This window comes from Oncorhynchus masou, chromosome 16 (genome assembly GCF_036934945.1).
Source record: "Oncorhynchus masou masou isolate Uvic2021 chromosome 16, UVic_Omas_1.1, whole genome shotgun sequence".
NCBI lineage: Eukaryota > Metazoa > Chordata > Actinopteri > Salmoniformes > Salmonidae > Oncorhynchus > Oncorhynchus masou.
Window position 1 is genome coordinate 18,612,730 of NC_088227.1, and position 23,602 is coordinate 18,636,331.

General features: G+C 44.0%; 1 protein-coding gene across 3 annotated transcripts; it reads right to left on the reverse strand.

Moving 5' to 3' along the window:
* Positions 1-796: 796 nt before the first annotated feature.
* On the reverse strand, positions 797-11,999 carry scara3 (scavenger receptor class A, member 3). 3 transcript variants are annotated; one of them, XM_064991009.1, is made up of 8 exons: positions 11,721-11,999; positions 11,496-11,597; positions 6,657-6,692; positions 6,368-6,412; positions 5,724-5,843; positions 4,046-4,126; positions 2,568-3,611; positions 797-2,395 (listed from the first exon to the last, which is right to left on the reverse strand). In XM_064991009.1, the coding sequence occupies exons 2-8, from the start codon at positions 11,500-11,502 to the stop codon at positions 1,959-1,961; spliced, it is 1,770 nt and encodes a 589-aa protein (XP_064847081.1). In that variant the 5' UTR covers positions 11,503-11,597; positions 11,721-11,999; the 3' UTR covers positions 797-1,958. The 3 variants fall into 3 exon arrangements, with proteins under 3 accessions (XP_064847081.1, XP_064847082.1, XP_064847083.1); XM_064991010.1 differs by having other exon boundaries at positions 11,908-11,983; XM_064991011.1 differs by lacking the exons at positions 11,496-11,597; positions 11,721-11,999 and adding an exon at positions 11,011-11,282.
* Between the last annotated feature and the right edge of the window lie 11,603 nt (positions 12,000-23,602).

Here is a 23,602-nt window from a genome sequence, read left to right on the forward strand (position 1 = left end):
AACACTGTTTCTGCCTAAATGTGCCATTTGTAATGATGCATCAAGCCAAAATATCTCCCTACACACTAGCTGTGAGTGATTTATGCTTGCACATGTGGTAATGTTTTTTTGAAAAGCTGCTGGAGGTCAGATGTCTTGCGGCGGCTTGCACACCACATGTGAAGGAGAAGCTCAGGCCATTTTAACTGAGTGTCTTTATGCAGCCAGCCACTGAAATCAGACACACCTTCTCAAATTTCAGCACTGCAGTCTTTTCCTTCTTTTGAAGAAATATTTGATAGTGTATCTTCAGTCTTAAAGCCATTTAATTTTACCATCTGTTTTCCTCTGTAATATTGCTTCGGTGAAAATATAAAGTGTTCGAATCCCTCCACACATTGCAAATCCATATGACCAAAAAAATATGGGATTTGAGTGGATTTTAGGGGAATCTCGAGACCGCATGATATCAGCACGTAATTTGAAGCCATAATATCCACAGCTATTATTCTATGTGGAATATAGCTTAAACATCTAAGGCATGCGTTGTATTAAAAAACAATTGAGTAACACAGGAAATGAAAGACTGTTTGAGTCACTAAATCCTAAGATACTTTATTGGAGGGAGAAAACTGCATGTTCTTAATTAATCAGAAAAACCACTCCTTTATCCGTTCAGGGTTTTGGACTGAGTAGAACTCTGATTGGCTCTCCCGGCAGCTACATCCAAGCATTCTACCAGACACAAATGGGAGTTCAAAATAGGTTCGCATATGTGAAGAATAGCAGAACTTGTGAATGTGGTATGTCGATACACTTTGGTGAAATAGAGTGGTAGCATTTATTGAACATCTATTCAAGCCAGTCAAATGTTTATAAGAATGACACAGGTTTACAAAAATACCCACTGGGCACAGACGTCAATTCAACGTCTATACAACGTTGATTCAACTAGTGTGTGCCCAGTACATAGCGTCTGTCTCTCATTGTTTCACCTTTTTTTTACATGTTCTATTTGCTGTTAAAATAAACATATCATCACACAACTCTGATTATGTGCAGAGATTCATATGAATAGTCACAATGGAAACAACAACACACAACAAACATTATATATACACTTATATATATACACTTTAAAATCTGGAAACACTCTGAATGTAACATAGCAAAATATTGGTATAAAACTTCAAATATGTCTCGTAAAAAGATATTTATTCCAAAACCATACATTTGAAGTATTTCAGGAAATGTTCAATTGCTGACTAAAACCCAATACTTCCAAAGTTGCGTACCCAAGCAGATTCCTTTGGTTCTTCAGCAATTTCATTCATCCCTTACCATTATGACTATGACCTGTTGAATCATCTCAACTTCAGTCATTATTCGGGAGAACCTGCTCCGAAACATAAAAGATGCAAAAGCAAACACATAAAAACAGACTGTAGTTTCTACACTTTATAAAACCAGTAAAGTGCCATCAAACAGAATTTCACGTGTCAATGTTCCAAAAACGTGTGTACAAAATAATCCTTATTTAAGTGTACCTTCATGAAACTGCATGGCAATGTAAACCTAGATCTTTATGAAGCTCCCATGAGGGTTTTGTGGTTCCTTCAAACATGCATTCAGCTGTATGTGATACTGAAAACTTACAATGCATTATTTTTTAAACTCATACTTTTGCAGTCTTTATGTTATCTTCAATTTTGCAGTCTCCTCTACATCCCTTCATACCTGAACATGCATTTAGGGCTATGTGTACTGTACAGTATATTCTCAAGAGCATGGGTTGTCCATTGAGTGTCCAATGAAAACAATGGACTAACATGAAGCGGGAAGCTTGAGAATTAGCTTTCCCATGCTCCATCCATCCATTCCAACCTCTTTAATTACACTCCACCCCTTTGTCAGGCTGCCAGTACATCACTACAGTACATCTAATCCTGCCCTTGTAGTGATCAGACCGTATGGGCCCCTCAAGACACTGTGGCTGGGTAAGCTGGTAGGCCTGGTGGGCCAGGGGTTCCGTGTGGACCAACAGGCCCAGGCTTTCCTCTTGGACCGGGTAGCCCGTGCACCCCTGGGAGCCCTGTTTGGCCCTGTATTCCCATTGGCCCTTTGGGGCCTGGCAGTCCATCCTTACCAACAGTACCTATATCTCCCTTCTCTCCTCTTTCTCCACGGGGGCCAGGCTGGCCCACAGAACCATTCGCCCCTTTGATTCCCACTCCGCCTCTGGCTCCTATTGGTCCTGGCTCCCCCTGAGCGCCCTCCGGCCCGATGAAGCCCTTCTCTCCCAGAGGGCCACGGTTCCCTGCTAGGCCTTTGTCTCCTTTGTTTCCTGTCAGGCCAACTGGACCTTTGGCCCCTCCTTCCCCTCTGTTGCCTTTTGGACCTGGTGGGCCAGGTGCACCTGTGAGGTGATAGCAGCAATATTAGCAAGTTTAAACAATAATGGAAGTGCATTTGGGGAAGAGAAGAGTCAGGTGAGCACTAATGAAACCAGCCAACAGCAACACAGCTAAATGAAGATCTCGTAAACAAAAGTGCCTTTGGCGAAAACATCAAGAACATCTCTGCTGTACCTTTCAGAATGGTGAAGTTCTGGATGACATGGGTGTGGTGAGTGTCCACTAGCTTCATCTCCTCCATGACCATGGACAGGTTCCTGACGTCCACGTCTAGACGGACACTCAGCAACATGTACTGCTGCCTCAGGGTGTCAGCCAGGTGCATCAGCAGTAGCACCGTTGTGTTCAGGTTGTGCAGGTCCTCCGTGTGGCCACCAAGCCGCGTCTGGCACGAAGTACTCTCAATGTTGATGTACTTGTACATGCTCTGCACGTGGTTCACTGTGGCATTGATGCTGGACGAGATGGTGTCAATCTCCATCTCGATGGAGTTCATGCGGGCATCCATGGTGATGAACCTTTCACCCGTCCGGTTCTCATAGTACTTGGAGTGGTAGTGGAGGTCGTGCATGTTCTCCTCGTGCTCGTCCATGAAGGAGGTGACGTTGTCCAGCTGCATCTGCAGGTTCATCACCTGCAGGGTAAGGTCGTGCACTATCTCCGAGCTCATGCTGATCCTCTGGTGCGTGGCCGAGATTCCGCTCTGGATGCTCCTCACCATCTGAGTGGTGGTGCTAGAGTTAGACTTCAGACCGCTCAACACCCGGCTGTAGTTCTGCCAGTCAGCGGTCATCTTCTGCAGGACCAGCGTCTCCTCATCGGTCTTCCTCTGCAGGGCGTCCATCCACAAGGAGCTGAGGGCCACCGTGGTGTTGACCTGATTCACCGTGGCCTTAAGGTCATACTGATCCTGAGACAGAGTCTTCATGCTCTCGTCCGTCTCGGTGATGACCGCCTTCCATCCAGCCACCTGGTGTACGTAACGCTCCAGGGACTGGTTGACGAGCCTGATGGACAGGGAGTAGTTCTGCATGTCTCGGGTCATCCTGCTGCTGGCTGACTTCAGGGTCTGCTGGGTCTGGGAGGCCTGGTCCAGGACCTGCTCCTGACCCAGGATCATCTTCTGGAGGTCCTCAAACTCCCCCTTCAGCCTACTGATCTCCTCGCTGAAGTGAGCCACATTGAAGCAGTCCGAGCAGTTGCTGGCAGTGCTAAGATCTGGGAAGGAATAGACAACAACATTATGGTGATCTGTTTATGTATCATTTAATCGTGATCAGAGTTGCCATTTGTAAATTCCAGTCGACGACTGATGGATGCGGTGCTTCCATAAATGAGCCAAGGGAGGCAGTTGTCGTAGCCTCTGCAAATGATGTCTCTTCAGGGAGTTGACACCCCAGAAGAGGCAGGCCATAAAGCTTGAAGAGCGGATCCTCACTGGCCCGGACTTCATACTAAGTCACCCATACAGTTACACTCAATGGGTGACCTATTTTAAACAGAGGGGTCCTCTTTCGACAAAATACATTTGGGAAATCTGCAGAAATGTTCAGTATGCCCTACTAGTCATTGTTTACTTCTTGACTTCTCTGTCAGCAGCCACATTGGGAGGCTCTGCACAGTTTGTCACGTGATTAATCATACTCTCTCACCTTGTATACTTTCCTGGACCTTGGTAATCTTCTTATGATAAAATGATTCCTTTTCTGATAAGCTGTCGACTTTCCTAAATACTGATGAGACAAAGATAATTATGTAAATTAGACTTTCAGAATAACAGGAATGGAGGTTCCTCTATAGACATTGAAACAAACATGATACATGTGCTGAGAAACTAGGACGCAAGTGAAGTTACACAGTGACTACAACACTTCTTTGACAATACACATCAGTGAATGGAATTAAGATGCCGCCTTGAACCTTCTTGTACGATAACAGCAAGACATTTTCTTTCTATTACAAAGTACTGAACAAATAATGGTATTGGTTTATTCAGCTGGTTACTTTCCAGTTGATTATTTCCCCCAGAAGAAGAACAACAGTGCTTAAAGCACACTTTTAAGGACTTATACTTGCATATCATTTCCTAATCCTTGACTTTGGGGATTAATAACTAGTTCACCATAGTATGTTTGCACTCACTAACGATGTAATTTATACATAACACCAGTTATGCTGCATTTGGTCTCAGGGATGTTGATTCTACACAGCCTCTCAAACATTCATTTACATTATCATGGTGTACTGGTGGACTATTGTTCTAATCATGTCCGCTAGCTACACAGAGGTTGGTTAGGTTCTAATGTGATGTTTTCCCCCCACCGGAATGCCTGTTATATAACACTAATTATTGGGGACTTTCAACAATCTAAAACAGATGTGCTGCATGATATGGACATTTCTATATTTATGAGTTCATGTTTAAGTTCTCGCTCGATGTTTGGGGAGTTTAAGCCAAACAACATTTCAGACATTTCACGACATAAGGTTTACAGTGCTTTGTTCTTATTTCGCCTCATTATTGCTGTGCTCTGCGTTGACATAAACTCAAACACACCCTGCCAATAATATGCAGTGCCACTGCAGTGTTGGAATCCCAACCCTCTGTATCTTGGAATTACTCAATGGCCCTCAGGGAGCTCTGAGCTGCTGTGAAAATGAGATTTATCTTTTTGAGTCGCAATAATATTTTTGCAGAAATGCAAGTAACATCTGTAAGCACTGAAAAGGTTGTCAGTCAGGTAAGACCTGGCAAATCAGTTTGAAGTCGTATGTTCACTCAATCCTTGTTGGAAATTAAAGGGCCCTTATTTTTTTACAACAGAAACCCTGTAGGCTTGAAGCAGATCTCCCTCTCATCTGTTATTGTACAGTGTGGAGCACATTGTTAAGTCAAGCATGACAAAAGAGAACAGGTTCTGATTGGGGAGGAATGCCTGCTGATGAGAAGCTTGAGGTCTGTGCACACATAATACCTGCAGAAACACCAAGTCCCAGACTTCAATCTACTCATACAATAATCTGGATTTAATACGGCTTTATTAGCTTGGTTATTATATCTCATCAAACCCAACCAAAGTGGTGTAAAAGTGGGCCTAACAGCTCAAAATCCCAGAGACACTAACAGAGAGAGGGGTCACAGCCAGGGTCAGCCATTATCAACAGCAACGCTGGAGACATTATGATTAAGTGCCTTGTTCAAGAGCACATTGACAGATTTTCCACCTCGTCGGTTCGGGGATTGACTTTTCAATTACTGGCTCAACACTCTAACCGCTAGGCTACCTGCTGCCTGCTGCCAGATTTGGTATAATATCATAGTCTACTCACCAAGTGATGCCAGCACTGCCACTGCTATGATGAGGAAGGCAAAGAAACTGTACAGCACTTTAACGGCCAGCTGCAGAGAATGTGTCTGCTGGCATTTCACACAGCCACCTCTGGTTCTTCCTGCAATCAGAAGCATGGGGCTATTGTCTCTCTACCATAACATCAGGTGGTTAGAGAACAGAGAGGAGGGGAAATGCATGTCTTAACCCTGACATTGTGTGGACTTTGCATGACTAACTACCAGACTAGTGGCTGGCTTTGGTCAGCAGAGGCTGTTTGGAGTGAGCATGGTGGTCAGACGGGGGAAAGAGAAGGATTAAGGAGGGATATCTGAAACAGATGTACAATGCACGCACACAAACAAAACAGTGATGGCAGATGTATGCAGACACACGCAGGCCCTCACACACACAAACACTGTACACACACTGTAGCCCAATGTGGACACAATACGCCCTTGGTGGATATTCTGATGCTATTTTTCAAAGGGTTATTGTATTGTTGGGTTCTTCGCCTGAGAGATTCATGACCGACATATCAAAACAATATCAAAACAAAGGACACTTCATAGAACCCGCTTGTCTATCCACATAACAAGCAAAATAAACAAAAGTGGACAGCAAGAAAGAAACCATGTTCCTCACCTCTAAAGGAAGTCATCTCTTCCTCCTCCCCAGTCAGATCCTCCTCTGAAAGGCAGCAAAGAAAAACATGTGTCACTGTTATGGAAACATCTGATAGCACACAGAAGTTCAGCTCATGTCAGCATTCATTGACTTTTGACTTAAATCTGACTACTCCCACCATGCAAGCATGCAATAGTAGGCCTAGTAGATTCGCCAAAGCCAGGACAGCAACAAGCAGATTTGTCACACCATTCTGTCCAAGAACCAGAGGATCATTTAGAAAACCAACACGCATGTTTGCCCTCACCTTTAAAGAGCTGGTTCTCGTATCCACAATAGATTTCTGAAAAACAGACAGAGAGACTTGAAATGCGTGTTTACAGATGAAGGTCAATAGTATGAAACTTGAAGGAACAACTCACACATTTTATTAAAGTGGTCATAAATCACAAAGTACGAGGTGAAATGCAATAAGCCCCCTCGGCCACTTTTACCCTCCAAGACACAAACCATTCAACTTGGAGCTCTCAATATGAATGTGAGGTCATACTTGGCTCACAACTTATAGAAACACAATTCCGCAAATTGGAAACGGGATTGTTTTCCTAGTGTTTAATCTGTGTCTCTGACCAATATATCATTCACTTCTCTAAGTATGGTGGGCTGCAATGAAAATGTATGCGCTGTCAGATAAAGGGCCCCATTGCAGCCTAATATGAAACACTATAGTAAGGCTGTTTATGTGTGATGCTAGCTGGGCTGGCTGTGTCACCCCCCCTGGTTCCAGCTCAATGTGGTAGAGGGGCCAGGGGGACATGGTACACTGATGCTAAAGAGAAGCAGCTTCAAGCCAAGACCTGAATTTGGATTCAACTTGGGTTTAAATTGCTTATTGCTGGGCACAAATGAAAGGGAAAGGGGGATACCTAGTCAGTTGTACAACTGAATACATTCAACTGAAATGTGTCTTCCGCATTTAAACCAACCCCTCTGAAACAGAGAGGTACGTGGGCTGCCTTAAATCGACATCCATGTCTTTGGCGCCCGGGGAACAGTGGGTTAACTGCCTTGCTCAGGGGCAGACAGACAGATTTTGACCTTGTCAGCTCGGGGATTCAATCCAGCAACCTTTTGTTTACTGGCCCAACGCTCTAACCACTAAATTAACTAGCAATGCTTACCTAATTGAGCTATAACCTAAAATATATGTGATTTAATCAAACCAAATCAACTATATTTTCCCCAATATGCTGAATACAACAGGTGTAGACATTACCGTGAAAAGCTTACTTTACTGTACCGTTGTGATGCGATAGAGATGTACACGGGCCTTTCAATTGATTAATGGCATATGCAATTTTAGGCTACAAACCTCAGTATTTCTTGCCAGGTAATCTTTCAGAATCTCCTCTGAGTTACGTCAACAACTCTCTTACTGAGGTACAACATCCACAAAAGTAAAGAGCATCACTCAGTTGAGTCTCTATTGTCTTTTCCTTCACCGTCTTCCCCCCTTTATATTACATTCAGGCAGCCCTGGTGTTTTCACCTCTGCTGGGCTGTGCTGTGCTTTTTGTGCACGTGGAGAGGAATACAGAACTCTGAGGTGAGGGTGTTTATGTGAAGTCAGCCTGTTGGAGCAGCTGAAGTCAGACTGCTGAAGGCCAAGGCTCTAACTGAAGTGCTGAGATGTGTGGACCAGTGAGAGAGAGAGAGAGAGAGAGAGAGAGAGAGAGAGAGAGAGAGAGAGAGAGAGAGAGAGAGAGAGAGAGAGAGAGAGAGAGGAAGGGGGCTGGAATGGGCCCAGCTACCCGCTGCAGCTCTTAGACTTTACATTATCCAGTCAGCCATACCGGTGGCTGTAAGCTAAACCCCGGGCCTGCCCTCCAATGCTCTCCTGGCTCTGCCAACGGAGGAAAGAAGTGGTCTGCCCTGGCTTCCCTGTATAAAACATGCCTCTTCAGCACCTCACATCAATCAGGGGCACTTCACCAGCATAATCACCAGACATGTTTTTAAGATAGAATCAGCCACTCAGGTGAGGGCTCTATTGGTCAGTGGTCTTTAGAATGTAAGATATTTAAATGTGGTGGGTGTTTGTAGTAGAGCCAGTGTTCCATTGCAAATATGAGCACAGGTGCATTTGGAGGAAATGGCTGAAAAAAAACCTCTGCAAATTCTAATGGACAAAACTAACATTTATATTTCATCAAACACTTCATGAATGGAATGTCCACTCCAAAAACCTTTAAATATTTAGATAGCTTTGTAATCCAGTAATGTATATGCCAGCAGAAAGGCGACATGTCTGTATGGTATGTCCAGCAAATCTCCTTGATTAGAGGGTGTGTCATTCTTGCATTGCTAAAGAGTCCAATGTGCCTGGTAAAAACATAAATGTTAATGCACTGAAAACAGAATAACCCCTACCTATCATTAGTTTTTGTAATAGATCATTTGGAATGTGAATTTGATTATATGTTCTCTGTTTTAGCAGTGTATCCCTCTGTCCACCATAGAACTTGACAAAAATACCTCTCAGGTCTAATGCTATAGTCCTTGAACTGTCATAATGTGTTACAACATTTCATTACCTGAAAGTCATGAAAATAATCTTTGTTAGGTTTAAATATTCATCCAAATACTTCTGCCATGACTCGGCTAAAGCTACGGAGACGATTGCATTTCAACAGTCGACAAACGTGTAAGTGGTGAGAAGAGATTGATACAGTGGTGGTACTGATAAAGAATAAAGATGAAAAACATTGACAATGTTTCAGTTCTAGGGCATGAAAGAAGAGCTTTGACTCTCCGAAAGCAATACAGTTCATTTGTCTCTTGGTCCAGATGTCTTATAGTACACAGCCACATATGAAAACACACCTTGAGCTCTGTTCAAACATCCCAGCAAGGACATTAGAGGTAGCAACTGCGTTACATAGTCATCTTTGGTGCCACTCTAAACATAGGTGATTATTTGTAACCACATCCATATGAATACCTACGTAGGTATGAGGGTAAGTTTGACAAGTTGTCTAATAATCTGAGCTATCACACATTAGGCTAAAGAGTCAAATGATTTAATCATGTAACCTATTACATAGGAAAAGGCCATCAATGGGCTGGAAGAAAGGTCCATACAGAACTGCAGGTCGGGCAAGGACAATGTTGACTGCCAATAGTGGCCAGATGATGACACCCGAGGGAGAGAAACTGGAGTCAGTAAATAAAAAGGTTCTGTTTCCACAATAGGACAGACACCTAGTAAGCGGACCCATTTCTAATGATGGTACTGCTGTGTAATGCTCTGGACATGAAGCCTTCCCTTAGGAGACTAATCTAGGAGACAACTCTAGGAGACTACTCTAGGAGACTACTCTCACCTAACACCTACATCAACAACCCAGTGTTTCTATTCACAATGCATTTGTTTCAAGTATCAAATAATTGCCAATATGCGTGTACAACACACATGTTAGTGGTCTCCCATTGGCAACATGAAGTCTAAGTCCTCCCACCCTCATTGTTATTGTGAACTTTGGGCCACACTGAGCAGGAACATGACACCAGTCAACTCCCTTCACGTCCCACAAACCTCATGATTTGTCAATGCTTGTGGTTACCCTATTGTGTTCCTTCTTGATTTACACTTGGCAGTGGATTTTCAAATGTTACACTCAATCTCTCCCGATCAACCTAGAAAAGCTGAGGAATGTGTAAACCACTGTTTGGATTTCACACGCATTCAAATGTGGAGCAGGGAAATTCCAGTTATGTTTGAATATTAAACGATAGTATAAGCTTTGGGTCAAGAGTGTTATGTTTTCTTGTCTTATAACGGAAGCAACTGGCAATCCATTCTCCAAACAAACAAATACCAAGTCTGACAACCAACTATACTGTACTGTTTGAAATGTCCACCTGATTGGTGTTGACTTAAAGCTTTTAACACGGATACCTGAATCTCCAATTTGAAAACAGAGACACAAGATTTCACCAACACCAAAGAGCCCCAACTGCAACTGATAAAGACTAGTGTCTCCCCAAGCCCCTGTTGACAACCAACTGGTTTAGATGCACTTCAAAGGGGATGTGTAGTTGCTTTCAAAGCAATGAAATGCCTGGAATGTGTTGCTTCAAATGGTGTTGCTCCAAAGGATCTCAAGCAGCCCTTCATGGTGGTGAGAGAGTCCAGAATTGAAATCAAATGATACATGCCCTCGTTTTCTCCAGGAAAACGCTTTGGACATCTCGTGATAGAAATAGCCAGGCAGTACTAGCAATAGTAGCAAGGGTCTTGTTCTGTAATTCCACAAACTTCCCTCTTGCAATCCTAGCAGTTCTGTATAATTAGAACCTTTCAATTTCATCTGATAACTGTCACGTGCCAACGATTTATGATTGAATGCCTGCCGAAGGAATGCATTTGTCTTTCCAAAGAAGAGAGCTGTGTTGAACAGTGTTATTCAAGTTTTTGTAAGGCAGTCTGTGTCTCCAGTCATAGTTCTCTCTACTGTACTCTATGTGCCAACCACACACCTGCTGCTTCCCCTACCGAGGTGCCTCTTTCCTGTTTCACATTAGGAATGTGTTAGTCTACATGTTTAGTAGCCCGGCTTCAATGGAGCACGCTCCAAACAAGAGATGAGGAGACCACCTACCTGTGTGTTCCCCTGTAAATACCACAACACTCTATAACACCTTCCAAAGCTAAAGCCACATGTCGCTACACAATTCCTCCTCCGAGAGGACTCCTCAGATTCCGAAAGCCTCTTCAGAGTCTCTGAAGAGTCTTATATCATGCAACATTGACAAAAGTTGGTCTTTAAATGTTATCCTTTCAAAAGGGCTCATATAAGATCCTTAAAGGAAGCCCAAAAGCCAATGTGTGGCCTCTGGAAACAGCAAGCTTTTGAAATACGGAGCTTTCAAAGCAAAAGGGGTGGATGTCCCACATCCAAGATCAACAAACCAACGTTTTCTCTGGATGCTGTGAGGTACTGGTCTTAAAAGCGAGCTGTCTGCACATTTGTGTGCCACCGGTGAACTTTCACGTCTCCTACATAATATATTATATTCCTCCACAGTGAGCAGTAGTCTGAATTTGAATACAGCATCAACAAAAAGTCATCAACAGTCGTCTAACCTTTCATGGTGATTCTTCAAGGCAGCTCTGGTGACGATGTGAAGAACTTGTCCGGACAAAAGCCTTTGACTGTCCCAGCCCTCTTCTCTGCAGTACAGTCTCCTACAGCAGAAGTGACAGAAAAACAGTGTCTAATTTACAATGTATACACTTATCCATAGGCAACAGGTCCCTCTTGTAAATGGTTCAGGGTGTCCAGAGCACTGAGCAGGAGACAGGACTTACTTATTAATTTACGACTGCTGTATATCCAGCCAGACTTTTCTCCCAACAACTACAGTAGGAATTCTTCAGGTAGCCCATGGGCTCTCTCTCGCTCACCAGCAACTTCTCACTTGAACTGCAGCTCACATACATAAAACAGTCTAGGTCTATTAGGGTGTGAAGAACAAATTCCTGGCTACATGCTTACAGTCAGTCTGCGAAAGGCTGCTGCTCCTCTCCCTCAGAGCCAGAGGAAACTTGGACAATAACCATGTGCAGCTTGGGGAAACTTGACTGGGCAGCTTGGGGAAACATGACTGGGCGAGAGGGAGAGAGAGGGAGAGAGGGAGAGGGAGGGAGGGAGAGAGGGAGAGAGGGAGAGAGGGAGAGAGAGAGAGAGAGAGAGAGGAAGGGGACTAAGAGATGGAAAGAAGAGGGAGGGACGGAGGGTGCATATGTTGTAGAATGTCCAGTCTGCGGCTCGGGCTAATTGCTAACAAATGTTTGAACATGGATCAAATGGGCACCTTTACTATCTATGGCCTTCCTCCACTGTTCAAAAGGAAAACTTTCCTCCATGTCTGACATATCAGGGCTAATTCAATAGGCATACCTCAAGTCATTTCAGAAAACATTTTAGATGGTTAGATGGTTATAGACCACTTTAAAAGACAAACATCAGCTTAATTAACTTATAACACAATTTATCACAATCAATTTGCAACGCGGTCTCAGGGCAATTCGGATTATTCTGTTCATAAATCTGTGACAATTTTAGTATGTACTGCGTTATATTAGGTTACATTATGAATGGAATATTGGTCGTACAATATCATATGAATTATAGGACTGTCACGTTCTGACCTTTATTTCCTTTGTTTTGTATTCATTATTTAGTATGGTCAGGGCGTGAGTTGGGTGGGCAGTCTATGTTTGATTTTCTATGATTTGGGGATTTCTATGTTTCGGCCAAGTATGGTTCTCAATCAGAGGCAGGTGTCATTAGTTGTCTCTGATTGAGAATCATACTTAGGTAGCCTGGGTTGCACTGTTTGTTTGTGGGTGATTGTCTATGTTAGTTGCTTGTGTCAGCACAGTCCTTATGATAGCTTCACGGTCTTTATTTGTTTATTGTTTTGTATTCAGTGTTCAGTTCTTTCTTTAATTAAACATTCATCATGAACACATACCACGCCGCATTTTGGTCCTCTGATCATTCTCGCCTCTCCTCTTCAGAAGAAGAGGAGGAAGATCGTGACAGAATCACCCACCAACCAAGGACCAAGCGGCGTGGTAAAGGACAGCGACGACAGCAGCGGCAGCAGCAACAACGGCGGCCAGCATCACAGGACTCCTGGACATGGGAGGAGATATTGAACGGAGAGGGACCCTGGGCACAGGCTGGGGAATATCGCCGCCCCAAAGCAGAGCTGGAGGCAGCGAAAGCTGAGCGGCGGCGATATGAGGAGGCAGCACGGTAGTGCGACAGGTACGAGAGGGGGCAGACGAGGTGTGGGGCTAAGCCCGGTAGCAGAGCTGAGCTCACTCCTCGTGCTTATTATAAGCAGCACGTTACTGGTCAGGCACTGTGTTATGCGGTTAAGCGCACGGTGTCGCCAGTACGTGCTCATAGCCCGGTGCGCTATAGGGCAGCCCCCCGAGTGTGTCATGTGAGTGTGGGCATCCAGCCAGGGCATATGGTGCCTGCTCAGCGTGTCTGGTCGCCGGTACGCCGTTTCGGGCCAGGGTATCCTGCGCCGGCTCTGCGTGCTGTGTCTCCGGGCGCTGGGAGGGTGCAGTGCGTCCTATGCCTGCGCTCCGCTCGTGCCGGGCAAATGTGGGAGTGGAGCCTAAGGGAGAGGTAGTAGGCACTAGATATCCCGTGCTTACCCACAGCCCGGTTCAACCTGTGCCTGCACTCTGGAGGGTCCGGGCTAGAGCAGTGATCCAGCCTGGGGGAGTGGTGCAAAGGCTGCGCACCAGAGCTCCAGTGCACCCCCACAGCCCGGTCCTTCAGGTGCCTCCTCCTAACACCAGGCCTCCTGGAGGTCTCCCCAGCCAGGTGGGTCCTGTGGCAGCCCCACGCACCCGGCTGTCTCTCTGTCTCCTCCCTACAGGTGGTCCTGTCTGTCCGGCGCTGCCGGAGTCTCCCGCCTGTCAGGCTCTGCCGGAGTCTCCCACCTGTCAGGCGCTGCCGGAGTCTCCCGCCTGTCCGGCGCGGCCAGAGCCTCCCGCCTGTCCGGCTCTGCCGGAGTCTCCCGCCTGTCCGGCTCTGCCGGAGTCTCCCGCCTGTCCGGCGCTGCCGGAGTCTCCCGCCACCCCAGAGGCGCCAGAGCCCGTCAGCCCAGAGGCGCCAGAGCCCCTCTGTCCCGAGCTGCCAGAGCTTCCGCCCCTCTGTCCCGAGCTTCCGCCCGACAGAGCCCCCGACAGTTATTAGCATGTTTTAACCACTCCTATAAAAATGGTAGATGATCAGATACTCAACAAGAAGGTCTGATTTCATTATTATTGAAACAGGATCCAAGAGGAAAATGTAAAGATCCAGTCCATTTAAAATAATTGAAGACCCCTTCTACTTTAGAGTTGTAATACAAAAGTTCTAGCAAAATGCATAGCACATAATTTAAAAGATATTGTCGGTTATTATTCATCCTAATCAGACAGCTTTTTTTACATGGATGATACATTGGAGATAATATAAGTACTGGAAACAATAAAACAATATCAACAATTTGAGACACCAGGCCTGGTATTCATAGCTGACTTTGAAAAGGCTTTTGATAAGGTACGATTGGAATTCATATATAAATGCCTGGAATATTTCACTTTTGGAGAATCTCTTATAAAATGGTTTAAAGTTATGTATAGTAACCAAAGTGTAAAATAGTAAATAATGGCTACTTCTCAGAAAGCATTAAACTGTCAAGAGGAGTAAAACAAGGTTGTCCACTATCGGCATATCTATTTATTATGGCCATTGAAATGTTAGCTATTAAAATGAAATCCAACAGTATTATCAACAGGATAGAAATCCAGGGCTTAAAAACAAAGGTGTCATTGTATGTTGATGACTCATGTTTTCTTTTAAATCCACAATTGGGAACCCTCAACATCCTTATAGAGAATATAGATACGTTTTCTGATCTCTCTGGATTACAACCAAATGAAGTGTACTATATTACATATTGGATCACTAAAAATACAACTTTTACATTACCATGTAGTTTACCAATAAAATGGCCTGACGGTGATGTGGACATACTCGGTATACATATTCCAAAACAAAGAAATGAACTCACTACAATACATTTTCATAGACTGGAAAGCAAAAATAGATAAGATCTTGCTACCATGGAAAGGAAAATACCCTGTTTAACTCTTTAGTCGTAACTCTTTAGTCGAAGCCAGACAAAATTTAAAGGGCTTATTTATATCATGAATATGAATTAGAAGGGCAGAAATGATTAAATATTAAAGAATTAGACCTCTCACTAAAAAAGTCAGCCATACAAAAGTTATACTTAAGTCCAAACTGGTTCTCTGGCAGATTAGTAAGAATGTCTCCCCCTGTCACGCCCTGACCTTAGTTATCTATGTTTTATGTAATATTTGGGTCAGGTCAGGGTGTGACGAGGGTGGGTATGTGTGTTTTTGTCCTGTCTAGGATTTTAGTATATCTATGTTTTTCTTTGTATGTCTAGGTAATGTAGGTCTATGGTGGCCTGAATTGGTTCCCAATCAAAGGCAGCTGTTTATTGTTGTCTCTGATTGGGGATCCTATTTAGGTTGCCATTTTCCATTTTGGTTTTGTGGGATATTGTCTATGTGGAGTTGCATGTCAGCACTTGGTCTATATAGCGGCACGTTTGTTTTGTTAGTATTTTTAGTGTTCATTCTTTATTAAAAGAAGAATGTATTCATATCACGCTGCGCCTTGGTCTCCTCTATACGACAAATGTGACAGAATAACCCACCAAACCAGGACCAAGCAGTGTGAAAAGGAGGAACAGTGCTTAATGGGGAAATGGACATTGGAGGAGATATTAGATGGAGGAGGAGTATCGCCGGGGGAGTATCGCCGTCCTAAGGAGGAGATAGAGGCAGCAAAAGCGGAACGGCGATACTACGAGGAGAAATACCGGAGAATAGAGGAACAGCGACGATATGACCTTACACCGCTAGCACGGAAGCCCGAGAGGCAGCCCCAAGAAATGTTTGGGGGGTGGCACACGAGAAGATTGCATGAGTCAGGTCTGAGACCTGAGCCAACTCCTCATGCTTACTGTGGGCAGCGTGTTACTGGTCAGGTCCCGTGTTATGCGGTAGAGAGCACGGTGTCTCCAGTGCGCTATTCTAGCCCGATGCGCTCTATTTCAGCTCCTCGCATTGGCCGGGCTAGAATGTGCATCCAGCCAGGAAGGAGGGTGCCGGCTCAGCGCTCCTGGTCTCCAGTATACCTCTTTGGACCAGGATATCCTACGCCGGCTCTGCGTACTGTGTCTCCGGTGAGTCTGCATGGCCCAGTGAGTCCTGTGCCAGTGCCCTGCATTTGCAGGGCGAAAATAAACATCCAGCCAGGACGGGTTGTCTCAGCTCTACACTCCAGTCCTCCAGTGCACCTCCAGGGTCCAGTACGCCCTGTTCCTCCCCGCACTCGCCCTGAGGTGTGTGTCACCAGCCCAGTACCACCAGACCCGGCACCACGCACCAGGCCTACAGTGCGCCTCGGCAGTCCAGTACGCCCTGCTCCTCGCACTTGCCCTGAGGTGCGTGTCCCCAGCCTGGTACCACCAGTGCCAGCACCACGCACCAGGCCTACAGTGTGCCTCGGCAGTCCAGAGCGTCCAGCGACAGTACCCAGTCCAGAGAGTCTGGCGATAGTTCACAGACCGGAACCTCCAACGACGGTCCCCAGCCCGGGGTCTCCAGCGACGGTCCGGGGTCTCCAGCGACAGTCCCCAGTTCAGAACATCCGCCGATGGTCCACGCAGCGAGGGTTCCCAGCCCGGGGCCTACGGCGAGGATCCGCAGTCCAGAGCCTCGGGCGATGGTCCACGGGTCAGTGCTACAAGAGCGAAATCAGTGTAAAGAAGGGGGTGGCATCCAGATCCAGAGCCGCCACCGAAGGTAGATGCCTACCCGGACCCTCCCCTAAAAGTTCAGGTTTGTCCGCACCTTTGGGGGGAAGGGGGGGTACTGTCACGCCATGACCTTAGTTATCTATGTTTTATGTATTATTTTGGTCAGGGTGTGACGAGGGTGGGTATGTGTGTTTTTGTCCTGTCTAGGGTTTTTGTATATATATATGGGGTTTTTGTATATCTAGGTAATGTAGGTCTATGTTGGCCTGAATTGGTTCCCAATCAGAGGCAGCTGTTTATCATTGTCTCTGATTGGGGATCCTATTTAGGTTGCCATTTTCCATTTTGGTTTTGTGTGTTATTGTCTATGTGTAGTTGCATGTCAGCACTCGGTCTATATAGCGGCACGTTTGTTTTGTTTTAGTGTTATTTCTTTATTAAAAGAAGAATATATTCATATCACACTGCGCCTTGGTCTCCTCTATACGACGAATGTGACACCCCCCATGTTTAAGAATGGCCTTTTCCCCTTTATTCAGATTACAACCTCTCACTAGCGGTTATTTTAAAATGAAATCTCCAAAATATCGCTATTTTTAAAACAAGCCAAAGAAAGTTGGTTGCGATTTCAGTTTAATCCACCAGAAAAGACAGAACAAATAATACAGCAAATATTGCGGTTAAACTCAATTACACTAATTGATTAAAAAAACGGTTATTTTACAACAACAAAAAAATGTAAAACGGTATGTTTGTAAATGATATCATAAATAGGACTGGGAATTATGTCACACATGCAGCTAACAAAAGTATGTGCTCAACCCAAAATTACAACCAACTAATTGCAGCATTACTGCAAAAATGGAAGAGGCAAGTGGAAGGGGGAAAAAGGAACATTTCTGCCAGCCCTGCATTAAAGACCAAAATTGGGAGAAGAAAATTGTGATTAAGAGTACCAGTTTAATTGAAGGGCCAACAAAATGGCAGCTGTGCCATATAGATTGCAAAATAGTTGGGAAGAGATTTTCGATGTACCATTTCCATGGCACATGGTTAATGAACTGTTATGCGAAATGATGTCGGATTCAAAACTTTGAATTTTTCAATTTAAATTATACTACAAAATTCTTGCAACATATATATATATATATATATATATATATATATATATATATGGGGATACAACCATCCCAGCTCTGCAGATTTTGCTGCGAAGAGACAGGATCATTTGTTTTGGTACTGTCCAGGTGTAGCTTGTTTTTGGTCAGAGGTCCAGGAATGGCAGAAGAATTGTAACGTTTACCTGGAGCTAACTCTGCATATAGCACTACTGGGTGATTTGAAAAGTCATAGACAATCAATTAATAATACTTTCAACGAAAATGTTTCTCTTGAATTCAAAATCTGTAGAAACTATGAGAATAGAAAGGTTCAGAGTGTTTGAAATATCACAGCACAATTGAAAAATATATTGCAAATAGAAATCAAATATGGATGGTGTTAATTAAGATATAGATGGGAGGGGTATGTGTGTGTGTGTGTGTTTATATACACACACGTACAGTGCATGACTAGTCTTCATGTCCCTGCTGCTGAAAAACGTCCCCACAGCATGATACTGCCATGATGCTGCCACCACCATGATTCACCGCAGGGGTGGTGCAAGACGTGACTCTTGGCATTCAGGCCAAAGAGTTCAATCTTGGTTTATTCAGACCAGCAAATCTTGTTTCTCGTGGTCTGTGAGTCCTTTAATTACCTTTAGACAAACTTCAAGCGGGAGTGGCTTCCGTCTGGCCACATAAAGGCCTGATTGGTGGAGTGCTGCATAGATGGTTGTCCTTCTTGAAGGTTCACTCATCTCCATAGAGGAACTCTGGAGCTCTGTCAGAGTGACCATTGGGTTCTTGGTCAACTCCCTGACCAAGACCCTTCTCCACTGTGTTCCTGGGGACCTTCAATGCTGCAAACATTTTTTGGTACCCTTCCCCAGATCTGTGCCTCGACACAATCCTGTCTCGGAGCTCTACGGACAATTCCTTTAACCTCATGGCTTGGTTTTTGGTCTGATATGCACTGTCAACTGTGGGACCTTATATAGACAGGTGTGTGCCTTTCCAAATCATGTCCAATCAATTGAATTTACCACAAGTTGAAACCAATCAAGTTGTAGAAACATCTCAAGGATGATCAATGAAAACAGGGTGCACCTGAGCTCAATATTTGAGTCTCATCGCAAAGGGTCTGAATCTGCAAAAATGTCTAAAATCCTGTTTTTGCTTAGTCATTATGGGGGTATTGTGTGAAGATTGATGAGTTAAATTGTTCTTTTTCCTCAAGGATCCGTCCCTTTTATTCAATTGTCACCTAAAATGAAATACCCAAATCTAACTGCCTGTAGCTCAGGCTCCGAAGCAAGGATATGCATATTATTGGTATCATTTGAAAGGAAACACTTTGAAGTATATGGAAATAGAAAAGAATGTAGGAGAATATAACACAATAGATCTGGTAAAAGATAATAAAAAAAATAAAAAACGTTATGAAATGTAAGAGAAAGAGAAAGTGAATGTGAAAAGTTTTAGACTGATCCAATGAACCATTTATTTTTTGTTGTTGTTGAATTTTACCTTGTTTTCTCCCCAATTTCATGGTATCCAATTGTTTTAGTAGCTACTATCTTGTCTCATCGCTACACCTCCCGTACGGGCTCAGGAGAGATGAAGGTTGAAAGTCACATGTCCTCCAATACACAACCCAACCAAGCCGCACTGCTTCTTAACACAGCGCGCATCCAACCCGGAAGCCAGCCGCACCAATGTGTTGGAGGAAACACCGTGCACCTGGCAACCTTGGTTAGCACGCACTGCGCCCGGCCTGCCACAGGAGTCACTGGTGTGCAATGAGACAAGGACATCCCTACCGGCCAACCCCTCCCTAGACCGGGCGACGCTAGGCCAATTGTGAGTCGCCCCACAGACCTCCTGGTCACGGCCAGTTACGACAGAGCCTGGGCGCGAACCCAGAGTCTCTGATGGCACAGCTGGGATTTCAGTACAGCGCCCTTAACCACTGCACCACCCGGGAGGCTAACCATTTCATTTCTGTTCAAAATTTTGTATCAAGTCTACCCAAATGTGCCTAATTTGTTAATTAATTACTTTTCATGTTCAAAATTGTGCACTCTCCTCAAACAATAGCATGGCATTCTTTCACTGTAATAGCTACTGTAAATTAGATAGTGCAGTTAGATTAACAAGAACGTAAGCTTTCTGCCAATATCACATATGTCTATGTCCTGGGAAATTGTTTCTTGTTATTTACAACCTCATGCTAATCGTATTAGCTTACATTAGCTCAACCGTCCCATGGAAGGGACACTGATCCCGAAGAAGTAGAATAAGGCTGTAAAGTAACAAAATGTGGAAAAAGTAAAGGGTTCTGAATACTTTCCGAATAGACTGTATATGTATTTTATATATATGTATGTATGTCTGTATGCACAGTACTAGTCAAAAGTTTGGACACTCCCACTCATTCATGGGTTTTTCTTCATTTCTACTATTTACTGTATGATAGTTTGTTTGAAAGGATGCCAAGAATGTGCAAAGCTGTCATCAAGGCAAAGGGTGGCTACTTTGAAGAATCTAAAATATATTTTGATTTGTTTAACACTTTTTTGGTTACTACATGATTCCATGTGTTATTTCATAGTTTTGATGTTTTCACTATTATTCTACAATGTGGATTATAGTAAAAATAAAGAAACACACTTGAATGAGTAGGTTTGTCAAAAAATGTGACTGGTACTGTATATATATAAATATATATATACATACAGTACCAGTCATACAGTACCAGTCCCCCCCAAAAAGATGCATTTTAGCCAATTAGCAACCACTACGCATTTTAGCTAACTATGCGCCGTCTTGGAGGAAGTATAGTAATATACGTGTTTTTCTGAGACCAGGTTTCTTGTTGTGTTATAAGATCAGAGGACAATTATGGGGAGAATTTATGTTGGTGCAATTTTTGTAAAATATAATGTGTTTGCTCTGAGACCAGGCTGTCTAATTACCCTCCATATGGCTTTGTTGATCATGCAATGCCAACTATGATATCAATTGCTCCCAACAATAATATCAAGATGCTATAATGTTAGCACACCGAAGAAAGGGCAGATGCTTCTCTGTGAACTATATGGGCACTAGTCACATCAACAGTCACCAAGATATGGATGACAGAGGAAGTACATGGAGGATCTGGACAGGGTCACTGGTGTAGAGAGGAGTAGGCAGGAGGCAGTCACAGGTTTAGATCTACTGAGTTTATTTAAGCACCATAAATCAAAGTGGGACGAAACACAAACTCTGTTGTGCTCAAAATATATCTTCAGGAACAAAATGGCACAGGGCAAACACAAAGTTTAAAATATAAAGTACTCAGGAAATAGTAAGGGAAATTCCTCTCAGGAAAACAAGTAACATTTTCAATGACCGACAAAGACAAAATGGCAGAGGGAGTATATATACAGTGATAGAGTGGGGATTGGAACCAGGTGTGTGTAATGATGACGAGACATGTCCAGGGTTGATGAGTGAAGGGTTTTGTCAGCAGTAGGTTCGGCAGCAGCTAGAATGCCGGCGATGCCGAATGCCTGGGCTGGACAGGAGGGGGAGCGAAAGCGAAGGCTGGTGTGACAGACAGGGCAGCTGGATCCTGGACTTCCTGACAGGCCACCCCCAGGTGGTAAGGGTAGGTAACAAGACATCTGCCACGCTGATCCTCAACACACGGCCCCTCAGGGGTGCGTGCTCAGTCCCCTCCTGTACTCCCTGTTCACCCATGACTGCATGGCCAAGCATAACTCCGACACCATCATTAAGTTTGCCGACGACACAACAGTGGTAGGCGTGATCACCGACAACAATGAGACAGCCTATAGGCAGGAGGTCAGAGACCTGGCAGTGTGGTGCCAGGATAACAACCTCTCCCCCAACGTGATCAAGACAAAGGAGATGATTGTGAACTACAGGAAAAGGAGGGCCGAGCACTCCCCCATTCTCATCAACGGGGCTGTAGTGGACCAGGTTGAGAGCTTCAAGTTCCTTGGTGTCCACATCACCAACAAACTATCATTGTCCAAACACACCATGTAAGTCATGAAGAGGGCACAACAACGCCTATTCCACCTCAGGAGACTGAAAAGATTTGGCATGGGCCCTCAGATCCTCAAAAAGTTCTACAGCTGCACCATCGAGATGCATCCAGACTGACTGCATCACCGCCTGGAATGGCAACTTCTCGAACCTCCGACAGCAAGGCACTACAGAAGGTATTGCATACTTTCCAGCCCAGTACATCACTGGGGCCAAGGACCTCTGCCATCCAGGACCTCTATACCAGGTGGTATCAGAGGAAGGCCCTAAAAATTGGCAAAGACTCCAGCCACCCAAGTCATAGATTGTTCTCTCTGCTACCGCACAGCAAGCAGTCTACGTCCAAAAGGCTTGTTAACGGCTTCTACCCCCAAGCCATAAGACTCCTGAACAGCTAATCAAATGGCTACCCGGCTACCTTTGCATAGTCACTTTACCTCTACCTACATGTACATATTACCTCAATTACCTCAACTAATCTGTGCCCCCGCACATTCACTCTATACCGGTACCCCCTGTATATAGCCTCGCTACTGTTATTTTATTATTAATCTTCAATTATTTTTAATTTTTTTCAATTATTTTTTAAACTATTTTTTCTGTTTTATTTTTTACTTCAGTTTATTTTAGTAAATACATTCTTAACACTTATTCTTCTTAAAACTACATTGTGGTTAAGGGTTTGTAAGTAACCATTTCACTGTAAGGTCTCCACCTGTGGTATTCGGCGCATGTGACAAATAAAATTGGGTTAGATTTGATTTTCTCTGACCTCTGAGTGAACCTTTTGCCTGGGTCCTTCTCTCCTTGTACTTCAAGGCCCATACAGAGTAAATGATCCAGCTGCTCTATGGTTCCAATTGCTTCGGTCCACTTTGGTCTATTATCGTCCTATCTTAGTGATTGTCTAAGTCTGATTATGCTCCACTGATGTTTTCTAAGACTCAGCGAATGCACAAAATGTTGTGATCTTGGATGGGATCCTAATAGCCAGTAAATCAATGGATGGGTAAACTAGAATCCTTTGTTTGGAAAAGGTTCTGACAGCAGTCTGTTACTTAAGAACTGGGTTCCACTTCCAGCTTGACTTGATAAAGCTCCATCTTTAGAAAATGTAGTTGAAAGAGATCTCAGAAAGAGAGAGAGTGTGAGAGTGACAGAGACAAACATCTGTTTTTGTTTTCACAAGGTAAGAAGTTGTCTCTACCCGCTGTGAAATGACCTTTTGTCTTGGAGATCTAACCATATGATGTAAGCTCCTATGCAGACAGCGTCTGTAATGTGAGCTGCACACATTTTGGTTTTTCATTTGTTTTAAATATTCCATTCTATTTTTCGGGGAAGATTTAGACTTTCTGATAATTTAGCAATAATAAAAACATTCACTTTACCCCCACACCCAGAATTGTTCTTGTTGCCTCAGGGCAACGCTGCGCCATAAAGGTAATAAAACACCAAGGAAAATGGGATATTTTCAGAACATTTCTTAAGTGAAACATAGTGGAAACAAGCACTATTTTTTATAAGAAAATACAAATTGGGAATAAACTAGTATTTCACTGCCTCTCAAACCTATGGTTCATTTTTCCTCACTGTCACTGTCCTCCAGCTCACTTTCCTCACTATCAGAGGGTATGATCCTAACTGTTCCAAAAAATATTTA